Source organism: Canis lupus, chromosome 11, assembly GCF_003254725.2.
Source record: "Canis lupus dingo isolate Sandy chromosome 11, ASM325472v2, whole genome shotgun sequence".
NCBI classification, from domain to species: Eukaryota; Metazoa; Chordata; class Mammalia; order Carnivora; family Canidae; genus Canis; species Canis lupus.
The window spans coordinates 38,033,382-38,057,509 of NC_064253.1; the positions used below are offsets into that span (position 1 = coordinate 38,033,382).

Sequence of the window (24,128 nt, forward strand, 5' to 3'; positions counted from 1 at the left end):
AGAGCCACCAGTGATTCTATCCTCTAGAGAGAACTTGTTAGGCAAGTGATGTGCAGGATCTGTTTTAAGAATCCTTGGTCATTTTTAGGAATCCTTCTAAACCTAGAAGCAACCACAGACTATTCTTTTTATATGATTTCCTAGAATACTCCTTCTTTAATTAAGCTTTGTTAGATAAAATTAGCTAATGGCAACCCCTTGTTAAAGGAAAGAAAGTCATTGTTTATGCCATATGGTGAAATAAGTCAAGAGTAACTTGGGGGGGCTCCAAGCTAATTGGCTATTGTCTTAGGACCCCACTTAGTAAAAGATACCAGCTGTTGACCGTCCATTTGCCTGATTAGCCCTCTGGTTCCTGGGTAGTCCTTGTTGGGACAAAGGAACCTGCTGTGCACCCATCTGCTTTTTTCTATTTGAAGCTACTAGAGGATAGTTCTGAGGTCTCTCATCCTTCAACACCCACCTAATAGTCTTCCTTCATATGAAAGAAAAACAAATACAGTCTCAAATGCTTCATTCAAAGGAAGGCATCACGACCTGGTGAACATTGGATTTTGAGAGGAGAAACTCCTCCTCCTTGCTCTTAGAATCCTGGGTGACCACTGACCTCTTTTCTTCCTGGAAAAAAAATAAAAAGCACAAATGACATGAATTGCCAGATATAAATGCAACTTCTTCTGTCTTTTGCAAGAGCATTTGCCTGACAAATGACAAGTAGCCAATATTTACACATTCTTCAGGTTTGGAGAGGACTAGCATGCAGTCCAGGTATATATGTTAAAATTTTATATTAGAAATAAGTAGAAACAAAACAAAAATCTAATTCTAGCTTTGGCTTAGAGGGCCTTCTTTATTTCAGCTACCACTTTACACTGCATCCCTTGGTTTTTATCTCTGATCTTGTGTGAACGACTCATTTATCTTTATCAATTTAGCTTTAGTACCTTGTTCGTTTGTGTTTACTTGAATTTTGAAGCATATAGTTAGTGCATAGGTATCCTGATCTTCTCAGATTTATTAAACACACTCATCATCATCATCATCATCTTTGGTATGGGCTATGTATTACTTTATATACACCTCACCAGGGATCATATCCCTCTGGTGTGTTACAGCACCATGACTGAGAACGATTGTTATATATGCCATAAGTCAATCTGAGCCACTGATCATGACAGTATTCTGCTGGAATTTTTTCAGTGACATTCTGTTGCCATATAGTAAAGCCAAATGGCTTAGTCAGGCCTTCGTTCCCCTGTACATCTGCTCTTGCCCATCTTCCACCCTGCTCTCTCACCCCTGCATGTACAGTCCTGTCTGCCTGTGCTTCTCCCTGCCCACAGGCAGGTCCCTTCCCCTCTGTCAAATTGGGTGGGAGTCGCACCTCTTTTACCAGGACTCCTCCACTGTCCTCCTACACTGAAGCCACATGGTATCCATGGTCAGTGCTGCTCAGTGTACAGTCACATACTACCCTACCTAGGCAGGCACTTTCTCATGACTTCTGAATTAAACCATAAGGTCAATGAGATGGAGACCAAGTCTCAGTGAGACCCCATAACATCAGAGCAGGTATGTAAAGCATAGCACATGGTGCTGGCAAGTTGCATGACAAGTCTGCCAGTCTATTTATTGAGAACCTGCCCCATTTCAAGACCGCCTCATTTTAATAAGAGCAGTACTTACTATGTTTCAAACACAGTTCTAGGTACTTTACATATTTAACTCATTTAATCCTCTATGAGACCATTCCTACTATCCTATGTGACGATTCCTACCGCTCTCCCCATTCCACAGATGAGGGTCTTAGAGCACCGTGAAGTTAACAGGAATTCCATTGTCAGATAGCAGAGCTCTTTCCCACATTTTTCTCTTTTAATCTCTACAGCAACCCTGCAAAGACACTCAGAGAGGTTGTCCTTGCCCCAGGTCACATAGCCAATAAAAAGCAAAGGGGGCCTATAAGTTTCAAAACCCATTCTCTTTTCCACTCTGCAATTCAGCTTCCCTAAGACTTTTTTACCAGTTGCTTGAAAGTATTAAATTGTGAGGAAATCTGACACCAGCCCTAAAGTCAGGAGTTTACATAAAAGTCATTCTTTGTTGCCTTATCCAGGGCAGTTAATCTGTGCATGTTTCCTGTTGCTCCTATAACAAATTACCACACATTTTAGTGGCTTAATACAACAAGAATTTACTATCTTATAGCTTTGGAGGTCAGAAGTCTGAAATCAGTTTTACTTGGCTAAAATCAAGGGGTTGGCAGGCCCAAGTTCCTTCTGGAGGCTCTAGGGGAGAATCTGTTACCTTGCTTCTTCCAGCTTCTAGAGGCTGCTTGCTTCCTTGGCTCATGGCCCCATCTTCCATCATCAAAGCACTTCACTCCAACCCCTGATTCTCTCTGACTCTGATCCTCCTTCTTTCCTCTTAGAAGGAACATTGTGACAACACTGAGCCTACCTGGATAATCTAGGTAATCTCCCCCATCTCTACATGCTTAATGACGTCTGCTAAATTGCTTTTACTGTGTAAGAAAACATATCACAGTTTCCAGAGATTCTGATACAGATATCATTGCTCAGCCTACTACAGTCTGGACATAGATTGTGGACTAAGCATTAGTCTTTATTGGCATAAGATCCTTGAGATTAAAATCTGCCTTCTACTACTACTATACTCACCACTATCTGTAAGCTTCATATGCATCAGTCTCTATTAATTTTCATTCTAGAAAATAAATGAAAAGAGAAACAAGAAGAAAAGAGATAGATGCTCAAAGGGTTAACTGAAATGAATTAGGGAGTCCACTCTGAAGCATAATTTATATTTCTCTGTATTACGCATGTTTTATGATCAGAATTGTGTCCACCCAACTGTACACACATATTGCACACATCTGTGCAGAGAAACAATCACCATGGTCCCTGTTTTCTCCTTTGCTTAATACTGATTATGTGGCCATTTCCTTATAATTTTTTTTCTAAATCAGGGATACAATACAAAATGCCTATAGTTTAGCTGTATAGAAAGGTATATTACCAGTCCCTGCTGGTAATATGAAGAAAAAAGAGGAATTTTAATGACAACTACAAATGCTTGACAATTCATTTTTTTCATTTTTTAGATTTAAACACACACACAGAAAAGAATGACTTTGGTCTGGATTCGAGGGCTGAAGATTGGCAGAAACAATCAATTGAGTCATCAGTTTTGTTACATTCCAGTGACTAAAATATAAATCCTCATAATTTAGAAACCATGCTTATTTAACATGTTGCATCCAAGGAGGAAAAAAAAAAACTACTAGGATGTTTATCTCATTTTTAGTAGTGTGTTTTGTAAGGAAATGGACACTTGATCCTACCTTTAGAACCAACAATAAATGTAAGCAAAACAGAGATTAGAAGTAAAATTTCACATGTGCAGTGTTTTCATTTTTACTTATTAGCAGAACGCTCTTTGTAATAATTGCCCTGGATTTTAGTGAGTGTGCAGCCGTATGTTTCACTGGAGTAACAGGAAAATTAAGCCCAGAAGATACACTATACTTTCAGGGTGAGGAAGCTCAGTTGATATTAGATGAACAAGGTAATTCTAATCCATAAAATGGTCAAGGTAAAAATTTTGTTCTCATTGAATCATTTTGAGTGAGATTCCAGTCCTCATGTTCTTTGTTTCTCTGAGCCCTAATTGACTGGGGCTCAGTGTGACCTCTGTTGTATACCAAGCACTGACTCGAACTGCCTTTTGATCTTCTCAGTCTCACATATCACAAAATTACCTCAAATTACAAAGATCTGATACAGAATTCAAAACACAGCTACCCACCACCCTTGCCAGCAGACCCAGTCTTCCTTCCTAGGTCACACCACCTTCTAGTATGTTCTCTAGTCCACGGCAAACCAAACCATTACAAAGAGCCTTTTACTTGGTGTCCCTGCATTATCTTATTTCTCATCCTTTGTGTCCCAACTTGGTATCAGTGGTTCTTTACTACAGGCCCTCTGTTGAACCTTTAAAATATTTATGAATGCTGAGGGCCCCCAAATAGATGGTATGGAGTGTTATTTGGACTCACTGGACCAGGAAACCTTTTCTCCTTGGTACACCAATTAATATCTCACAAGGCTGTACTCTTTAGAACCCATCAGCCTTCATAGCCTGAATCATTTTCTACAAATTGGATCATGTTACCCTCTACTGTAAAATCTTTAATGACACCCTATGGTCTTGAGATTTTGTCCAAATATACCCAAGGCCCTTCACTATGTTCCCCTCACCTGGCTTCTCAGTCTGGTTTCCTGACTGCAGCTTCCCCATGAACTCTGTGCTCTACCTTTTCAGGTCTCCTCAAAGATGCCATGTTCCTTTATACCATGAAGGGTCTGTGCACGCACAATGTGACTCTGCCAGCACTCCTTATCTCCCTGGCAAGCCCCTCATGTGTCCCCTCTGTAGAGCCTTCCCCAATTTTCCATGAAGACTTTAGTTACCTCTCCTCTGTATTCCCTCTTTTGTAAAACTGATCACATTCAATAATAATTTTTTCTCCCTCACTGGACTGCAAATACATGAAGCTTAGTGTAACCAGTTTTTGGTTATCCTACACTCCCAGCACCTAATATGGTGCCTGGCACTCAGGAAGTACTCAGTAAGTGTTTGGTGAAAGAATGAATGAGTGGATGAAGAAAGGAATGTAATGAGTTAGAAACTACAGGCAGAGTACATTATGTTGAAACTAGGAAGCTGACCTTAGAAAGAACATAAATGTTACTTTGTGTTAGGGCTTAATAACATGACTAAAGGGACCACGGAAATGAACTCACCTCTCCGTAAATGGAGCTACATGAAGTCAAAGGTGTCAATATAGGCAGAATTTATTAGTGTGCTGATCATGGGAAAATCTTTAAAAATACAAGACATTTAGGCCACTGTAATTTTGTATAGAAACATAACTTTTAGGGCCACCTGAGTGGCTCAGTTGAGTAATCATCCAACTCTTGGTTTTGGTTTAGGTCATGATCTCAGAGTCTTGAGATCAAGCCTCAGGTGGGAATCCATACTCAGCACAGAGTCAGCTTAGGATTCTCTCTCCCTCTCTCTTGCCCCTCCCCCCCTCAAAAGAATAAATGAACCATTAAAAAAAAAAAGAAACATAACTTATAAGTTCTCCCCTCATTGTATATTTTTTACTTTTTTATAAAACTAATGAACCTATGGCCATAAATTGTGAAACACATATGGCAGCAAAGATAAGCAACATAAGTACTATTTTTTGTTCTGTACTTTATTTATGGCACATATTTAAAAATAATACCCCTTACTAGAGATCTACCTCTTCATACCATAATATTATTTTAAATGATTCATAAAAGCAAACATTTTTCATTTAGTTTTATTAAATTTATTTTGCTGTTCTATTTTTAAAATTTTCTTTGCATTCTGCTTCTCACTTCAGAACTATCAGCCTCATCAGGTAATCCCAACATGTTTACAAAGTTGTCACAGACTTCAGAAACTTTAATAATTTGAAATTTTATCTATGGTTTTTAAATTTTTCTAAGAACACCTTTTCGGCAATGTAAACACACCAAGGAAATTTTTTGAGCCAAGATGGACTATTGTTTAAGAGCAAAATCCCTGACAACATTAACTTAGCTAGATAGTTGTCTACCATACGTGGAAGGTCACAGCACCCAGCAGAGTACACGCAGCATCTGGCTAAAACCCCCATTGCTGACTTACTTAGAAGCAGCTTCTGGTTAATGATAAAACAGTTCGATAAAAGGTATATGTTCAGCCCATCAGCGGGCTGTTTGTGTCACGTCTTTTAAACATCTGGATTTTTGGATCTTTTGTTCATCTAATCATCAATTCAACAAACGTTTATGAAGTGCATGCTCTTTGCCAGATGCTACACTAGGCACTAGGGAATAGAAGGATGATGTGCATTCCCTTTCCTCAAAAGATGCATAATCCTGTGTGCATGCAGGGAGGCGGGAAGTGGGGGGGCGGGGAGGCAGGGAGGAGCTGGCAGGCACATAAACAACTAGCCCTTATAGGAGACGCTTAGTATCCTTCCAGGTTAAGGCAGAGTAGGAGGTGACTCATTCTTTGCGCCTTTGAACTGGGCCTTCAAAGGTATCTTAAAAGTTTCTGGATAGGCAAAGAAGCAAAGGGCATTGCTCACAGAATGAACAATGTGGTCACAGGCCTGAGCAGAATGGGCATCTATGTGCCCAGGGAAGGGCAAATTGTCCCCATGGCAGGCCAGCAAAGAACATGACTGAGCTGAGCTGCCAAGTGTAAGGGCTCTCAAGGGCATTCTCAGGAGTCTGAGCCTTATAACCTCCAGGGTGTTGAGAATTTCCTAAAAGTTTTCTGTGTAGATCAAATTCTCAAACAACAAGCTGATTTTCTTTATATTTTCTTGTAGCTGCTTTGTCACCATATTGTCACAGACTTGTGCACAGCACTGATGGGAATCACCTGAGGGTCTGTCCCTTAAATCACAATGCTATCTGCAAAATGATGACCCAGCTAGGTTATGTTTCATGAGCACAATTTTATTACATCTCCACCCTTAAAATAAGACCAATTGTTTTCACCATAGATTTCCTCAGTTTGAAAGAGAGAGAAAAATCACCTGCATTTCTCCTTATTGTCACATTGACCAAAAGGCTCTACCTGAGTGGCTTGGATCAGAGAGCTCTTCTGTTGCACCTATCTGTCTGTTTGGGAAGCATTTATTCAAATTGAATGGAAGCCCATGTGCCTTCTTAGATATTTAGGGAAAGAAGACTTTAGCCATCAAGCATTGAAGAGATCTGTAGTCCTAAATATCCAACATCACTAGTGAAGTGCCTAAAATGTCAGTCACCAGATGACAGAAACTTCAAGAGCATGTTCTTTTATGCCTCACAGACTCAATAGGACTCATGGGGAATTTGTGAATTATAATCAAAGGAGTAGAAGAAAAGTGGTTTGATGTAATGTTGAGGTTTAGGCGATAATGATTTTATGAATCAGCTATTACTTCTCTCAAAGAAAAATACACTGCATTTTCACTACAGTGTAGACACCATACCTAAATGTCTCATTCCTCCAGCATCAGTTATAAAATGTCACTCTACTGTTTAACTTATACACAATTACATTTTTTATTAGGAAAAAATCATTAATTAAAAAAAAAATGGGGGCAGCCTGGGTGGCTCAGCAGTTTAGTGCCTGCCTTGGCCCAGGGCATGATCCTGGAGACCCGGGATGGAGTCCCATGTCGGGCTTCTTGCTTGGAGCCTGCTTCTCCCTCTGCCTGTGCCTCTGCCTCTCTCTCTCTCTCTCTCTCTCTCTCTCTCTGTCTCATGAATAAATAAAATATTTTTAAAAAATAATATTTTTTTTAATGGAGAGAGTATGGAAGAAAACTAGAGATGGAGACAACCAATCCTAAGGTCTCTTATTTGAGATGTAACTATCACAGTGGGGCAAGTTTGGGGCTTTGTTTTTTGGTTTTGGGTTTTTTTTAATTTTTTTTAAATTTTATTTAAATTCAATTTGCCCACATAGAGTATAACACCCAGTGCTCATCTCATCACGTGCCCTCCTCAGTGCCCATCACCCAATTACCCCATTCCCCCCACCGACTTCCCCTTCTGCAACCTTTTGTTTGTCTCCCAGAGTTAAGAGTCTCTCATGGTTTCTCTTCTTTTCCATAATTTTTCCCTGAGGGAAAGTTTTGAATGCAATTCTAAAACACTAATATGAGCAACAAGAACCAAAATTCCTTCCTGTATGGAGTTAATAGGATAATGGATGATAATTTTCAAAGGGATGAAAGCTATTTAAAAGAGCTATTTAAAAATAATAAACAAAAAGAGGTTAATAGACTAGAGACTGTTTGGCCATTCTAGCGAGGTGGTTGAGGATACAATCTCCATGCAGGTAAGAATGAAATTAAACCTGAATAATTAGAAACACTCAGCCATGTGAAGAGTAAGAGGAGAGTGGGGCTGGGTGGAGAGAAGAACAAGTGCAAAGGTCCTGTGGGAAAAACAAGCTTGGCATGTTGGAGGAACAACACATACACACACAAAACCAGTGTGGCTGGTTTATGCAGGGAAAAGGGAGAATTGTATGAGATGAAATTGCAGAGGTGTGTCAGGTTCCTCTTGTTCAGTGCTAGAACCAAGAATCTAGAACCATGCTTGGTACTAAAGAAATTTTTGTCAAATGAATAAATGAAGTTAAAATTTGAGACAGGCTGTCTCAAAAGTTCCTTCAGGGCAGGAACCAGAACATTTAAGGCTTTGGAGGTCAGGGTTAAAAGAGTTTGGATTTTATTCTAATCACAAGGAAAAGCCATGGGAATTATATGATCTGATTTGAAAACATCATTCTTGCTTCTGTGTGGAGAGTAGACTTTAGATATGCTAAATATCTTCCACGGCTCTTGTAGATTCACCTTACCTTCTCCATCTGTGTCTCAGGAGGCTGACCTGTAGAGACTCCACTTTCTGGCTTCTAGTTGTGTTGAACCAATGGCATTTTCAGCAGGCTGTCAGAAGGAGAGCAGCTGTCTTCAAGTTGAGTACACCATCCATATCCTGCTAGGACCTAACTGAGAAAACTAGAGACTGGTTAGGAGGCTTTGTGGTAGTCTAAGCAAAGATGATGATATCATAATTTATTATTTGTTGCAGAGGTAAAGCTTATTTATTTTGGAGGGATATCTGAAAGTATTTGCTCACAGATTGAGTGTTAGGGAAGAGATGGCAAGAAAAAGGAAACACTCAAGACGTTTCCTACTGAATTCAGACATTTCTGTCCTGAATATGGAGCCATCAAATAAAGGGGGAAGGCTGAGAGGAGAGAAGATTTGGGGCAAGGACAGAAAGGCAAGATCACAGGTTCCATTTTGGACATATTTAGGTCAAGATACCTGTTTGCATTTAAGTGGACATACTGAGTAAGCAAAGGGGAGAAGTCAGAGCCTAAGATTTAAATTTTTGACTCACCAGGACAAGCTTTGTTTTTTTTTCTAGACAGTACAATTTCAACAAAATTACATTAAGTTCATGGAAGAATTTTAATAATTCATAGAATGGAAAGAATTGTGGAAAACACAGTCCCCAAGTTTGGCAGATTTTAGGAATCAGTAATGCACATGGTTAGTTGTATAATTATAAAAGAGTCCTGAAGAAAGGCTGAACAGTAAAGGTTATAACTAATCTGATGATAGAATAACTGGATGGTTGGAAGTGAGGATTCAATAAAAAGACAAGAAGGCTAAACCTAAGAAGTCATGCAAAAGACTATAAAACCAAATTGAAACCTTTAGCTGTCCGTATAACAAGAAGGCATATTTTAAGTATATGAACTCTTAGCCACCAATTTAAATTTCCCCTAACCACCAACTTCAATTCCACAAATATTGAGGATTTACATTCGCAGAAGGCACTGTGCTAGACAGTGTGGGTACAAAACTCATTGCAGAAATAAAATCTTTGAGACCTTATTGAAGTGCTACTAAATGAGAGCTAAAATTAAGTTTTGCTTCTGCAATAAATGAAAAGGCCAGGGAGTCATCACAATGAGCCAGAGAAGCCAAAGGCCTGGCCCACTCACAGCTTGAAGCATTAGCTCTGAGGCTGTAGATTTTTCCTCAAATAAGGCTAAACAGCAAGCTAGACCAGTCCTTGGAAGGAACTTTTTGGATCTGTGATGAGTCACAACTGGCTGAAGACCACCTTCTTCAGTCTACCTACACACTCAGCTTCATGGCATAGCCTAGAAGCTGTGTTCAAATGTAGCCTGTTGGCTCCGAAGTCAAAAGGTCTAGGAAGAACACATTTTCAGGGCCACCACAGTGCCCAGATGAACTATTTGAGAATGTTGGTCCCCAACCTGAAACATGGACATACGCCATCAGAGATAGTCACAGAGTGGAGGCTGAGGATTAGAATTGCAAATTTGCATTGCAAAGCACCACCCCTCCAGTGGAGGAGAGGCTGAGACCAGGTTCTGGCAGGCTGGTGCTTAGGGGGCCTGGGGCTCTCAGCAGGAGGCAGCAGCAGAATACTCTCCCACTGCAAAGGGAGAGGAGCTCCTATAGCCACAGGAAAGAGAAGCTGTGCTTGGACTCCCTCTCCAGTTGGATGGGCCACCCTAGCTCCAGAGCAGGTGCTCCATAGGAGGTAGGTGAATGTTGCATAGAATGGAAGTCAACCAGTTTCTGCCCCTGAGTGGCCTTAATTGAATCACTTCTTTCCAGCTTCAGCTTCTTTATTTGTAAAGTGGGGCTAAAATCTACCTCCCAGAATTTCTGATTTAATGGATCTGAGATGGGATTCATCTAGGCTTCAGTAATTTTAAAAGTTCCCAAGTGATTTTTAAAGTGCATCCAGGGTGGGAACACAAAAAGAAAGTGACAGTTGGATCACAGCAGCATTCTGACCACACTCAAGGACACTACATCACCATCCTAACCTTGACCATGAGCACAAATCCCTCTTGCAGTCCAAGTAAGCCCACTGAGCACAGACACCTCTGAGAGACCACTGCTAGAGCAGGAGCTACTCCTTCAGCAAAAACGTTCAGGTTTGTATACCCAGCACTAACCTCCCAGTGAGCCCAAGGGCAGCAGGTGGAAAGAAGAGGACCATTCTGGAAGAAAGCAGAATACTCTCTAGAATGTTGACAGTAAAGTATCCCCAGCACAGAGTAGTCATCAATTGCTGATCTAAAAATGACTAAAGTAAAAGACAAAAAAAATAAAATAAAAAAAAAATAAAAATGACTAAAGTTTAGATCCGACTAAAAATAACAGAAAACCCAATGACTTAAATAAGAGAGAAAAGTATTTCTCACTTGTATAAGCCCAGATTATCCAGGGTCCATGTGGTAGCTTCACAGTCGGGAAGATAGGCTACTTCCATTTGTTTGCCTATCACTGTCCAAGACGGGAGCTTAAATTTTAGACTTCATGTTCACATTCCAGCCAGCAAGGAGGAGAAAGGGACAGGGTGGGGGTGGGGTGTCACACACTCATTTTGTGGTCATTTCCCTGAAACGGCACACCACCTTCCATGTATATCCCACTGGCCAGCTCTCAGGCACAAGGCCAGGTGCACCTTCAGAGCAGATTGACAAATATAGTCTGTATGCTGGAAAGTCATGTGCCCAACTAGAAATTGGGGGTTCCTTTGCTACTGCAAGGGAGGGGACTACTGGGACAACAGCCAACAGTCTATGCCTGAAATCGCCTCCCTTGCCCCTCATGCGACTGGATTGTAACTATTCAGTTACATGTAAATAGTGTGTTTGACTGGAATCCCACTGAAAACCACTGAAATAAGACTATTTTCCTGCATCCCAATTCCAGTGACTCTAGTTCCCACTGCCCTGAGAAATCAACAGTCCTACAAGAAAAGTGTTCCAGGGGAGTTCTTCAGGAAACCAGGTCTTACCTCTAATGTGCTTCCTCCAGTAGTGAGGCAGAATGGATGTTTACACTTGGAGAGAAAGTCTTGCCTTCTGTGCAGATTAATTCCTGCAGATTTACACTGATGGCAGGCGCTCTCTCCTATTCCTTCTGGAGGCTGAACAGATTACTTTCACTGGGTCGTAAATATGTTTAACACCCTATTATACTAACCTTTTAAACCAGTTGTCTTGGGTGGCTGCAAATATACTTTAGGAACAACTTTCTATGATTTAAAGGCCCTTGAAATTCCTGGATGCTCTAGTTAAATACTTGAAATTAAGATTGGAGGGTGTAGATCTTGTGACAAACTTCATTTCAAAGAAAGGAAGCAAAATCCTTTGGGTTGATTCTTAGTTTTCTTCTTCTTCTTCTGTTGTTTTTTTTTTTCCCCCACTCTTTTCTCACCCAAGGCTAAGATGAGTACTGGCAGACAAACATACCACTGTCCTACGTTTAGATGGACTTTTTATTCCTTCCCCAGTGTTCCAGGACCTGTGGAGGGGGCATCCAGAAGCGGGAGGTTCTTTGCAAACAGCGCATGGCTGATGGCAGCTTCCTGGAGCTTCCTGAGACCTTCTGTTCAGCCTCTAAACTGGCCTCCCAGCAAGCCTGCAAGAAAGATGACTGTCCCAGCGAGTGGCTCCTCTCTGACTGGACAGAGGTACGTATGTATGCTCCTTGGAAGGAGATCATAAAAGAAGCATAAGGAAGAAGAGGAGGTACCCCAAATTTACACAAACAGAAGATGAAAACAGAACAAAATAATCCTCCTAGCATTTCAGAACTGTATTTTTGTAACCATTTATCCCATAATGTGCAACCAGCTTTTAACTAGGCTACATGGACATGAAGTAAGCAGCCAGCCATTACACGACAATCAGAAGCATGGAATTGTAAACAGGTTCCTCGTGGAACAAAACCAAGCTTTGTCTGGCCCAGAATTCCTGTCAGAAGACTGTGTTGTTCTACCTTTATCCACACCCACCTTTCCGACCTCCCGGCACCTCCTCCTCCCAGATGTTTCTAGTCTCTACTCAGGATGGGCAAAGCCTCTTTCATTATTCCCTTCCAAGTTACTGGACAATAAGGAACATGATTTATTAAGAAAAGAAGGCCAGGGAAATCCTGCCTCTTTACTGTCAGTTTCCTGGCTCCAGGACATTAACAGCTTCCCAGCAAGAGAACTTGATTTCCCCTGCTGCTTGCATTTGGGGGGATGATTACATCAGCATCCACCATTCCTTACTTACCTCATAAGTTAAGATATACCCCCAACTCACTTAACTTTTCTAAATAATTCCTACTCTAACACTAGCCTAAATTAAGTCATTTACACCTAGCTTTGACTTGTTCTCAGCCCCTCTACCACTACTGTGAATTGTGTACAACTCTCCCAGCTTCATAGGCATGTGTGTCTTCCATAAAGAAGTCCCCCTAAAAGTATTGCCTCATATGCAGATTTAACCAAGAACAGAATTGCCAGGCCTGAAGTGAAAATCTTGGTGTAAAAAGCAGATTCAAGACCCTGTCCTTTCTTGCATTTAACCACTTGCACTGGGCTTGCTGATCCCATTGCCTTCTTGGTATCGTTGTGTGCATATGTGTATGTTCTATGTATTCAACAGGATGGGGCTTCTGGGGGTTGAAACACCTCACAAGGACGCTTGCTTCCACAGAGGGAAAAGCTGCCTCTGAAGATTAAGAGGCCACCTCTTTCAACCTGGGTTCTTAGAATTCTTGCGCTTTATCTAGAGCTTTATAGATATAAAGTTCACTCAGGTGGTGTTTACTAAGGGCATCGCGAGAATGAGGTAACCTACTTCACCACAGGTTTTATATTTGGCAATAAAATTGCCTTCTGGTGCCTCACCCCAAATGTCCCAGAAGAGAAATAGGTATGATTATTTTTTTTAATTTTAAGAACAATTATCTTTCAATAGGATAAAGGATTAAAAGCATGTAAAATAAGTGTGTGTGTGTGTGTGTGTGTACACATGTGCATGAACATGTAAGTGCCAGTTTTTCCATGGAATGTTGATTTGAGGTGTGGTGTTATGTAAGAAAAATCATAACAGAACTAACCATGTAGGAGAGTGCACCGAAGTAAGTGGCTCTAGATGGAGACTTCCTTCCAGGGGCATACGGTAAAAGGTGTCCTTCTACGAATTCTGTCGGTGATAGTTGTCCTGAGTGGAATGCTGAGGAAGGGACTTGTGCGTATTATCATGGACCTGCCATGTTTCTGGAGTTTGTGGCCTCTGAGCACATGGGACACAGAGAATTCAGAAAAAATTCTTTCAGGCCTGCAGATTTGAGGCAGGGCCCCTTGTTTTTAGGCACTAAGGAAAGGAGACTGCTCAAGTGAGGTGCTCTGAGTCCCTTTAAGTATCACAGACCTTTGGAACCCTGCCGTGTGTGCTCAGGAGTTGGACTCATAGAGGCACTTGGGTGGCTCAGTTGGTTAAGCATCTGACTCTTGATTTCGGCCCAGGTCATGATCTCAGGGTCATGAGACTGAGCCCCATGTGGAGATCTGCACCAGATGTGAAGTCTGCTTAAAATTGTCTCTCTCCCTCTCCCTCTGCCTTTCAAGTGTGCACTCTCTCTCTCAAAAAAGAGAGAGAGAGAGAGAAAGAGAGACTCAAAGGCAAATTTAGGTTCTCATCCCGACTCTGCTACTTACTGGCTCTCTAACCTTGGGCTAGTTATTTAACCTGTCTGAGCCTCACTTTGTGTATCTGAATATTGGAGATAATAATGTCCACTCATATGGTTTTTGAGAGGATTTAGATAAATGATGCATATAAAGCTTTGTGCTTAGTAAAAGTTAACCCTATTAATGTTATGGTCCTCTTCCATCCCTGCTCATTGTCAGGAGGAGAGGAAATAAAAGGAAGCACTTACCTGGACTGGCTAGACCCAGGGTCATGGCCTAGGCTTCCTGCGGGCTCTTCCAGTCTTCTTAGGAAGAGAAAGTCACACTTTGGGAAGTAGGACTGGTTAGCCCTTATGCGTGGAATGTTCTTAGGTTCTGGGTTATCTGGGCTGATGTGTAGAAATTCCAAACATTGGGGAGGGGCTGGGAATGGTGGGTAGGAATCACCAGTTCACTGGGATTCAACTCAAGCTGGTGCCATACAAATGTGCTCCCGGGGGTGTTCACAGAGGCTCTTATTGGCCCTGTCATCCAACAGCCCTTGCCTTGGCCCTGGTGCTCTGATTGAGATGAAACACGCATTCCACATCCCCTGCCCCCAAGACTCCCCTTGGAGAAAGGAAGACCTGGATGATCTATGGGTGTTTTTCATCCTCAAGTATCTGGGCTCAATCTTATAGTTACTGCACAGAATCCCTCAGAGACAGAATTAAGCCAAAATTTTAGACACTTCAAATAAAATTACTTTCAGATTCTATTCTGAGAATAAGACCCCTTAAAAGGTTTTACTTCTTTTCTTTAAAAGAATTCCTTGCATCTCTGGAAAGAGATGGCTATCATATATTTTTAAATCATATTTTTATGAAAGTACTTTCCCCCAAAAAATATAAAAGAAATTAAGGTCAGAGTAGTCAATTTTAGAGCTAGAAGGAACATAGAAGATTCTATAGCCTGGTGGTTCTTTTAAAAATTAAAGCCACAGAGGCCTCTTTTCAATTGAAATGTTACTACAAAGCCAAGAATCTCAAACAGAAAAAAAATCAGAGCTGTTTTGGTTGAAGTATGGTCAAGGGCCCCAGATCTCCATAGGTTGGATCTCCAGATCACCCGAAAGCCTCTGAATCACTTCCTCAACATAGAAGAGGGTTTGAAAATCCCTCCTCATGCTTAGTTTTCTTTTAGAGATCTGGAAACTGAGCCTCAATAAAGAACTAGACTTGACCAAAATCATAAACCAATCTTCAGAGATATAGTCTATTTTCCTGCTTGGCAGGACTAAACTGACCATGCTTTTAAATTTTCCAGGCTCTTTGCCTCCATCCCACCTGATCCCAGGATTTGGGGCTGTCATTTACAATAAAATAAGAGATGGGTAGAATCTGGAATCCACCATCATCAGGAAACAAAAGCAATGGGTTTCCTACCTCCATTTTTTTTGCATCTAAAATGTCTTTCAGGGTGGCGTATATCACAGCACATTGCATGGAGTAGTTCATTTCAGCAGGTTAACATATAACACTTGAAAATATAAGATAATATTTTGGGGCTTAGTGTCATTTTTCAAGTTAACGTGGCACACTGCCATGACCCTAGTTCAGGTCTTTATCATCTCGAGCCTGGACTACTGTGGCAGCTCCTTAACTGACATCCCTGCCTGCCATACATCTCTTACTCCCTTCCCTCCCGGACACTGTTGCCAGATTAACCTTCTCAAAACACCTCTTTCATCATTTCACTCCTCCCTCCAATGGCTCCTCACTGCCTAGTGGACCAATTCCAAACCTTCTGTCTGAAAATTAAAAATCTCCAACGTCTGGCCCCAAACTACCTCTTGAGCTCCTGACACTCTCGACTTGTTCCCTCTGTTCAGTCAGACTGGTTTAGCTCTTCCTCGAAGCCTGCCTTGGATTCTTGCACTGAACTCTTCAACTGTTGCTCTGGATATTCCCCTGCCTCCCGTGCTTATCCCTAGTTTCTGCACACATTTGTACTTTACTCACCTTCAGAACCTCAGCTGGGAAATCACTTGTGCACCATCAACATTCAACCATTGTTAGCATTAATTTTGTAATACTTCACTTCTCTTGTAGTTTTATATTCCTACTAAATCTTATATTACTGTCTAATTCTTTGAACAGCTTTATTTTTTTAAGATTTTATTTAAAAAAAAGATTTTATTTATTTATTTGAGAGAGAGCAAGAGTGATTGGGTATACGAGAGAAAGAGAGAGCACGTGAGAGAGAGAGCATGAGGAGGAGCAGAGGGGCAGAGGGAGAGGAAGAAGCACACTCTCCGCTGAGCGGGGAGCCCGATGTGGGACTTGATCTCAGGACTCTGGGATCATGACCTGAGCCAAAGGCAAACACAACCAACTGAGCCACCCAGGCACCCTGAACAGCTTTATTGAGGTATAATGTACATACTATAAAATTCAACTTCGCATTGTTTTCAAGGTTTATCTGTTTACTACATATCCAAAAGAACAACAGTCCTTTTATGGTAGAATAATATTCCACTATATAAATATACCATATTTTTGTTTATCCATTTACCAGTTGGTGGACATTTGAGTTGTTTCCACATTTTTCTCTGTTGAACATTCTCATTCAAGTCTTTGTGTGAATGGATGTTTTCACTTCTTTTGGGTAGATACCTACAAGTGAAATTGCTGGGTCATACTGTAAATTTATGGTCATCTTTGTAAGAAACTATCAAGCTGTTGTCAAGAAGGCTGCACTATTTTACATTTCCACCAACAAGATAAGAAGGTTCTAATTTTACACATCTACATTTACAATAACATTTGTTACTGTCTGTTTTTGTTATGGCCATTCCAGGGGATATGAAGTGGTATCTCATTGTGGTTTTGATTTCTATCTCCCTAATACGATATTTCATTTTTTTTAATTTTTTTATTTTTATGATAGTCATACAGAGAGAGAGAGAGAGAGAGGCAGAGACATAGGCAGAGGGAGAAGCAGGCCCCATGCACCGGGAGCCTGACGTGGGACTCGATCCCGGGTCTCCAGGATCGCGCCCTGGGCCAAAGGCAGGCGCCAAACCGCTGCGCCACCCAGGGATCCCCCGATATTTCATTTTAAAAACACATTTAGATTCCCCCCCACACACTCATTTGATGACAGCCCCTTGAGGTACAAACCACCTTGCACTTTTTTTCCCAGAGTTTCTAGCACCCGAGCTCAGACAAAGTAGATGTATGACAGTTATCGGATGCTTAACATTAAAATTATATTTGTGAAGGAAGGAAGAACATAATTAGCATTGAGTGTCATTTCTGTGTGTGAAATTCAAACTATATTATCTCATTTAATTCCCAACCTTGCTGGGGTGCCTGGGTGGCTCAGTCAGTTAAGTGTCTGCATTTGGCTCAGGTCATGGTCCCAAGATCCTGGGATTGAGCCCCATGTTGGGCTCCTGGCTCAGCAGGGAGCCTGCTTCTCCAGCTCCCCCCGGCTCATGCTTGCTCGCTCTCTCTCTCACTCAAATAAATAAATAGAATCTTAAAAAAAAAAAAATCCCTACCTTGCAAAATAAGTGTACAAAGTAGAAACAGACTCTGAATTGCCAACTGGTAAAATACCAAGCTGGGATTTGAACACAGGGCTCTATGACTCTGTAACTCTAAAGGCCAGGCCACATAAGTAGAACAGGTAGAGTGTCTACAGGAAACCTGAGAGCAGAGAAATCTTGGGATGTGTTTACAATATGGCCGTGTCTTCCCAAAGTGCTGCATACTTGATGTTTCTCTCTTTCAGTGACTGTTGCTTTTTTAAGCAACTTTTCTCGCATTTTGGTGAGTTTGAGAGTCCATACAAAAACCCATTAGCCTCTAGTTCCTGCATTTACGTACATGTGGTCCCTCTTTCCTCACCAGTGTTCCACAAGCTGCGGAGAAGGCACCCAGACTCGGAGTGCCATTTGCCGGCAGGTGCTAAAAACCGGGGTCTCGGCCATTGTCAATTCCTCCCTGTGCCCTCCCCTGCCCTTCTCTTCATCCATCAGGCCCTGCATGCTGGCAACCTGTGCACGTGAGTATGTCTGAGCTCTGGGGACAGGGGGACCGAACCCACCACCCAGGAGCGGCTGTGGCCACACGGTAGCTTTCCTTAAACCCAAGACCAGAGGGAGGCTGTCAGGCAGTAGGGCTGGAGGACAGCAGCAGGCTGGTGGGCTCAGCTGGAGATGGAAAAGAAATCTTAATTACACGTGGCCAAGCAGAATTCTCTTCTCTGCTGGAAAAACAGTTTGCAGGGGGTAGTGCAAAGTTCACTGGCTGGCACAGAGAGATCTGGAAGCTGGAGTCAGCATATTACCGATGAAGCCTAATGCTGTCCACTCGGGGGTTTTAAAATGCCCTAAACAGATTTGTTATGTTTAATATTAATCCCTGGAGTTGTAACACCTCTGGGCTCTCCTCCCCAAGTACCCTGCCCCGCCCCCCGCCCGTGCTCTGCAGAACACGAAGGGATGTGGAAACGGAGAGCAGTCCCCTTCCCTTTGTCCCCTGCCTGTTTTTATGATGCTTGTTTTCTTTCTTTTTGAATCCTTCTAATGAGAGGAACTGCCTCTGCCCCTGGCGTCCCCCTCCATCTAGAACCTGCATCTCAGCTTCTAGGGGTAGAAAGCCCCAGCAGGGTGATAGCAGGTTGCCCCCGCTGCACCCCATTAGTTGGAGCTTAGCCTGGGCGGCAGCCTGACGGCCCACAGCTGGCAGCCGCTTCCTCCCCGCAAAGCCTAGGGCTTGCGCCTCCCCTGAAGCCCTGTCTCCCTCCTCGGCTCCAGTGCGTCCGCTCCCTCGCTTCCCCGCCCCGCTCCCTCGCTTCCCCGCCCCGCGCCCCGCGCCCGCGCCCGCGCCCCGCGCTCACTCTCGTTCTCCTCCGCCCTCCGTGCGCTCCCCTCCCACTGCCTCGGCGGCAGGGCCCGGGCGGCCGTCCAGCAAGCACAGCCCCCACATCGCGGCCGCCAGGAAGGTCTACATCCAGACCCGCCGGCAGAGGAAGCTGCACTTCGTCGTGGGGGGCTTCGCCTACCTGCTCCCCAAGACGGCGGTGGTGCTGCGCTGCCCCACGCGGCGCTTCCGCAAGCCGCTCATCACCTGGGAGAAGGACGGCCACCACCTCATCAGCTCGGCGCACGTCACCGTGGCCCCGTTCGGCTACCTGAAGATCCACCGCCTCAAGCCCTCCGACGCCGGCGTCTACACCTGCTCGGCGGGGCCCGCCCGGGAGCAGTTTGTCATCAAGCTCATCGGGGGCAACCGGAAGCTGGTGGCCCGGCCCCTGAGCCCCAGGAGCGAGGAGGAGGCCCCGGCGGGGAGGAAGGCCAGCCCCAAGGAGGCCCTGCACACCCACAAACACCAGAACGGCATCTTCTCCAACGGCAGCAAGGCCGAGAAGCGCGGCCCCGCCACGGACGCGGGGAGCCGCTACGATGACCTGGTCTCGCGGCTGCTGGAGCAGGGCGGCTGGCCCGGGGAGCTCCTCGCCGCGTGGGAGGTGCAGGACTCGGCCGAGAGGAACGCGTCCTCCGAGGAGGACCAGAACGCCGAGCAGGCCCCGCGGCCCCTGCCCTTCACCATGGTGACCGAGCAGAGGCGCCTGGACGACATCCTCCGGAACCTGTCCCAGCAGCCCGAGGAGCTCCGGGACGTCCACCGCAAGCACCTGGTGGCCCAGCTGGCCCAGGACATCTTCCGCAGCCACCTGGAGCACCGGGACGCGCTGCCCAAGCCCTCGGAGCGGAGGCCCCCCCCGCTGGCCGTGCCCCCTCGCAAGCACGTGTCCGGCTTCAGCAGCTCGCTGCGGACCTCGGCCCCCGCGGGGGAGGCCGTGGGGGGCCCTCGCCGGCCGCACCGCAAGCCCACCATCCTGCGGAAGATCTCGGCCGCCCAGCAGCTGTCGGCCTCCGAGGTGGTCACGCACCTCGGGCAGACGGTGGCCCTGGCCAGCGGCACGCTCAGCGTGCTCTTGCACTGCGAGGCCATAGGCACCCCGAGGCCTACCATCAGCTGGGCCAGGAACGGAGAAGCGGTTCAGTTCAGTGACAGGTGAGCCTGGCAGCCACCGGGGCTGGGGGGGGGAGGGGCGGGCGAGGGGCCACAGGTCGCCGCCGGGGTGCTCGCCGGGGTGCTCGCGCGGCTCTTCCTTCCAGGTGGTTCCAAGGGTAGGGCTTAGAACCCCGGGCCTCGGGCCTGGCAGCCTGAGTTGCAAGTCACCAATAGGCCTGCTGGAGCCAAGACTAAGTATTTGATTTCTCTAAACTGTATGCTGTCCTCTTGGTAAGGTAACAGTAACAGTGCCTATCCACCCCAGTCCCCGTAGGGTCCCAAAGATTAATGAGATATTCTCCAGATAGCTTTGAACTTTTGGCAGAAAGCTATCATTCAAGGCCAAGGCATTATTACATTACCACTCTGTGAGATGGCCCACTGAACAGCTTATCCATCAGAATACTGTCTCCGTGTGTGGTCCCTCAGGGCTGGAGAGAGAGTGCAGCCAGCACCTGCTGCTCCCTGTGGGTGAGCCCATCCTCTGTCTGGGCCCGACAAAGCTGGTTGTTCCAGAAAGCTTTTATTCCCAGTCAGACCTGTGATTAATTATCCTAATATCTCACGGTGTCTCTGTTTTGATGTGTCATTACGAGGATGACAGCATGTATTACTTACTGATTTCCTTGGGCCATGGCCATTTATAATGTAAAATCAATAGTAGTGGTAGAAGTTATAACAATAATATTTTTGAACACTATGTGCCAAGAACCGTGCCATAATTCCTGCATATATTCTCTTTTAATCTTTATAGTGGCCCTGACAACAATAATAGCTAGCATTAAGTGAGTAGCGACAATCTGCCAGGCTAATGGGGTCTTTGTGTGTTTATTTCGTTAAATTCTAACTAAGCCCTAAGAAGTGGGTACGGTTTTTGTTTTTGTTTTTGTTTTTAAGATTTTATTTTTATTTATTCATGAGAGACACACAGAGGCAGAGACATAGGCAGAGGGAGAAGCAGCCTCCCCTCCAGGAGTCTGCGGGACTTGATCCCAGGACCCCTGGATCATGACCTGAGCTCAACCACTGAGCCACCCAAGTGCCCCGTGGGTATAGTTTTTATCCACACTTTACAGAAGAGAAAACAAAGCCTAGGAACTGGCTAAAGATCTTAATAGTAGGTGGCAGAGCCAAGATACGTGACACAAATAAGATAGGCAGTCAATGGGAAGAATCATATACTCTGGATGAGAGAGGGGTCTTTAAAGTCCTCCCACATAGAGTCCTCGTTTTAAATTTTTATCTTCTCTGAATTCATGTAGAATGCTATTTTCATTAAGAATAATCCCAAATACTATTACTTGGCAATCCTTGTACCTAGCTTGCTAGCTTTGGGTAAAGGAAAGAAAGGAGCGAGGATTTATTGTGCCAGGCACTTTGCCAGGTATATTTATATGTAACTGCATTTCTTATTCTAACAGTCCACAAGATTGACATTATCCTCCAGTTTCACATAGAAAATCAAGGGTTAGCAGCTCACCCAAGAAGATCACACTTTAGTAAGAGCCAGACCAACGATTCCATATCAAGTTTGTTTGAGTCCAATTTGGTCTCCTCTTCTGAGACTGGGGAACAAATGTGACTTTGTCTTGCCTGCCTACATCTTTTGTGCCTTTGAAATGGCAATAATATTGCCTCTCAGCCTTAGTACTTATAGGCCAAATACCTTTAATAACAATAGTAGTATTTTTCCGGCGTACTCTTATTATGTGCCAGACACGGTAATCAGTGCTTTAAAGGCGGCATCTTAATCTCCAAAAATAACCTTACAGTTTAAACACTATTATTGTTACCACAACAATATTTCTCAACAATGAGAAAGCTGAGACACAGATGTGGGAACCCACACAGAAGTGCTGGAGACAGGGTTTGAATGCAGGATTTATTGCACCAGGCATTTTAAATGCACACCTCAAGAACCTCTCCTCTTGTGTGCTGCTTGGTTCTCCCCAGCTCACGCTTTCATTGGTCAGCTAATGGCTAGGGTTCCTGCAGATCTTCCTAGAAATCTTTACAACAGATTTTGGGGTCAAGCTGAAGTTGGAGTAAATCCCCTTGAGGTCACGGAGTCGATGAGAGGTAGCCCCAGTGTCAGATCCCCCAGGATGACGGGTGCAGGTGAAGAGTGGTGCCCTGGTGCTGGGGTGGATGGTGCACTCGAAGCCTATTAGTGCACCGTCCTACCTACTGTGACCAAATCATGTCATCTTCTCCACCAGCCAGTCAGCTTCTCAAGTGTAGGTACCATTTTATTCCTAGACCTCTTGTCCAGGATTGCGCTACTGGGATGGAAGGGAATAGCATTTGGCTATACACAGGAAAAGATGGGAATTAATGTTTCTTGACTCACCACAGACCCAGTGCTCTGTGCCAGCAACTTTTTCATAGCCATCGCCCTTGGTTAATGGCCACCACAGGGTACAACATAGGAGCTGCTATCCCGATTTCAGAGATGAGAAAACTGTGGCCCAAAGTAGTTTGGGAGCTCGATGATGTTAGCTCGCAAAAGGCAGAATCAAGAGGGCAGATTCGAACCCAGGTCTGCCCAACCCTAGCCCATGCTGTTTCACTTGGTATGACCTTAGTCCCTTCATTTCAAAAGCAGGGGAGTGGCAGGGAGGTTGTACCAGTTCATCTCTGAGGTCCCTTCTACCTCTTTCACTCACTTACAAAAAGCCACAGAAGACAAAAACCCATATGCTGGTGGGGAGTGGGGAAAGCCTTGAGCACAGGAGCTTCAATCTCTGTCGCATGAGCTATTTCTGAGCCCCCTCCACAAAATGGGAGTTCACCAGTTGCATGAGTTTGGGACATATTCACTTAAAGCTGAACAGATGTACTTTGCTGCTGGATTTTACTTCTATTTTTTTAATATAGTGCTTGATATTTTTTCTCATTTTTATTATAAAAGCAGTAAAAGGACTATAAAGCAATTCAAATAATACCTAAATCTATAAAGTACAAATGTAAGTCTCCCTCATCCTCCCACATCGATTCCCCAGAGTCTGTCTCTCTTAATAATTTGGTATACATCCTTTTGGAATTTTTATATATTTTATTGCATTATATATAAAACACATATACACATATATGACTTGGGTTTTTTAATGGAATATTACTCATGTTTAGAAATTTCATGTGGTTTCTACTCAACAACATGTCTAGAAGACATTTCATTATAGTATGTAGAGATCTGCGTCACCATTTTTAATGGCTGATTACTGTTCCTGAATGCATTTAACTATCCCCCAATTGAAAATTATTTTGGTTTTTCTATTTTTTTAAACTCCTTTAAGCACTCCAATGTGTGTTGTGACTGTCCAAGTGAATAATGCAGTATGCGTTATTTTCCAAGTAGTTCTTTGATCAATGAACAATTTTTTGCCCTAGTCATCTCAAGGATACCAAGAGTTCTTGAAATACCACTTAGGAAACATTACTTTCACCTTTTAATTCTCACCTCCTTGGGTACTCTGTGTCTAGCTCTAACGTCTTTAAGATGAAGAGGGTTCCATGGAATCTTACTAGAAAAAGACACATGGGAGCCAGGTGCTAAAGATACCGAAGGTGCTAGACTAGAGCCAGTCCTGGCTCTTCAGTCACAAGGACATTGGTGGCAGCAAGGGTTAGGAGTAGCATTAAGAGGAAGAGCACATGAAGCACATGGGCAAACAGTTTTACAGTTTTTGCCACTCTCAAGATTTTTCTAGATCTACCCTTGACAGAGCTTTCCAATGCAAGTTAATGGCACCCGGTAAAGAAAAATATGAGATTTGGGATACTGATCTCTGATGTCATAATTTCTCCATTTAACTTAGCCAGCCAAAAAGAAATATGACTGGAGCTTTATTTTCTATACAGTTTTCCAAGTCCTGTTGAAAAAAAGAGAGTGAATATATCTGCACAGAGTATGCAGGAGCAC

General features: G+C 43.8%; 1 protein-coding gene across 4 annotated transcripts in view; it reads left to right on the forward strand.

Moving 5' to 3' along the window:
- Positions 1-24,128, forward strand: part of ADAMTSL1 (ADAMTS like 1) — an 873,193-nt gene that overhangs the window by 726,520 nt on the left and 122,545 nt on the right. For all 4 annotated transcript variants that reach the window (XM_049116156.1, XM_049116157.1, XM_049116158.1 and 1 more), the window contains 3 exons: positions 11,964-12,143; positions 18,035-18,188; positions 19,078-20,206. In XM_049116156.1, the coding sequence (XP_048972113.1) occupies positions 11,964-12,143; positions 18,035-18,188; positions 19,078-20,206 (1,463 nt within the window). The remainder of the gene's footprint in view (positions 1-11,963; positions 12,144-18,034; positions 18,189-19,077; positions 20,207-24,128) is intronic.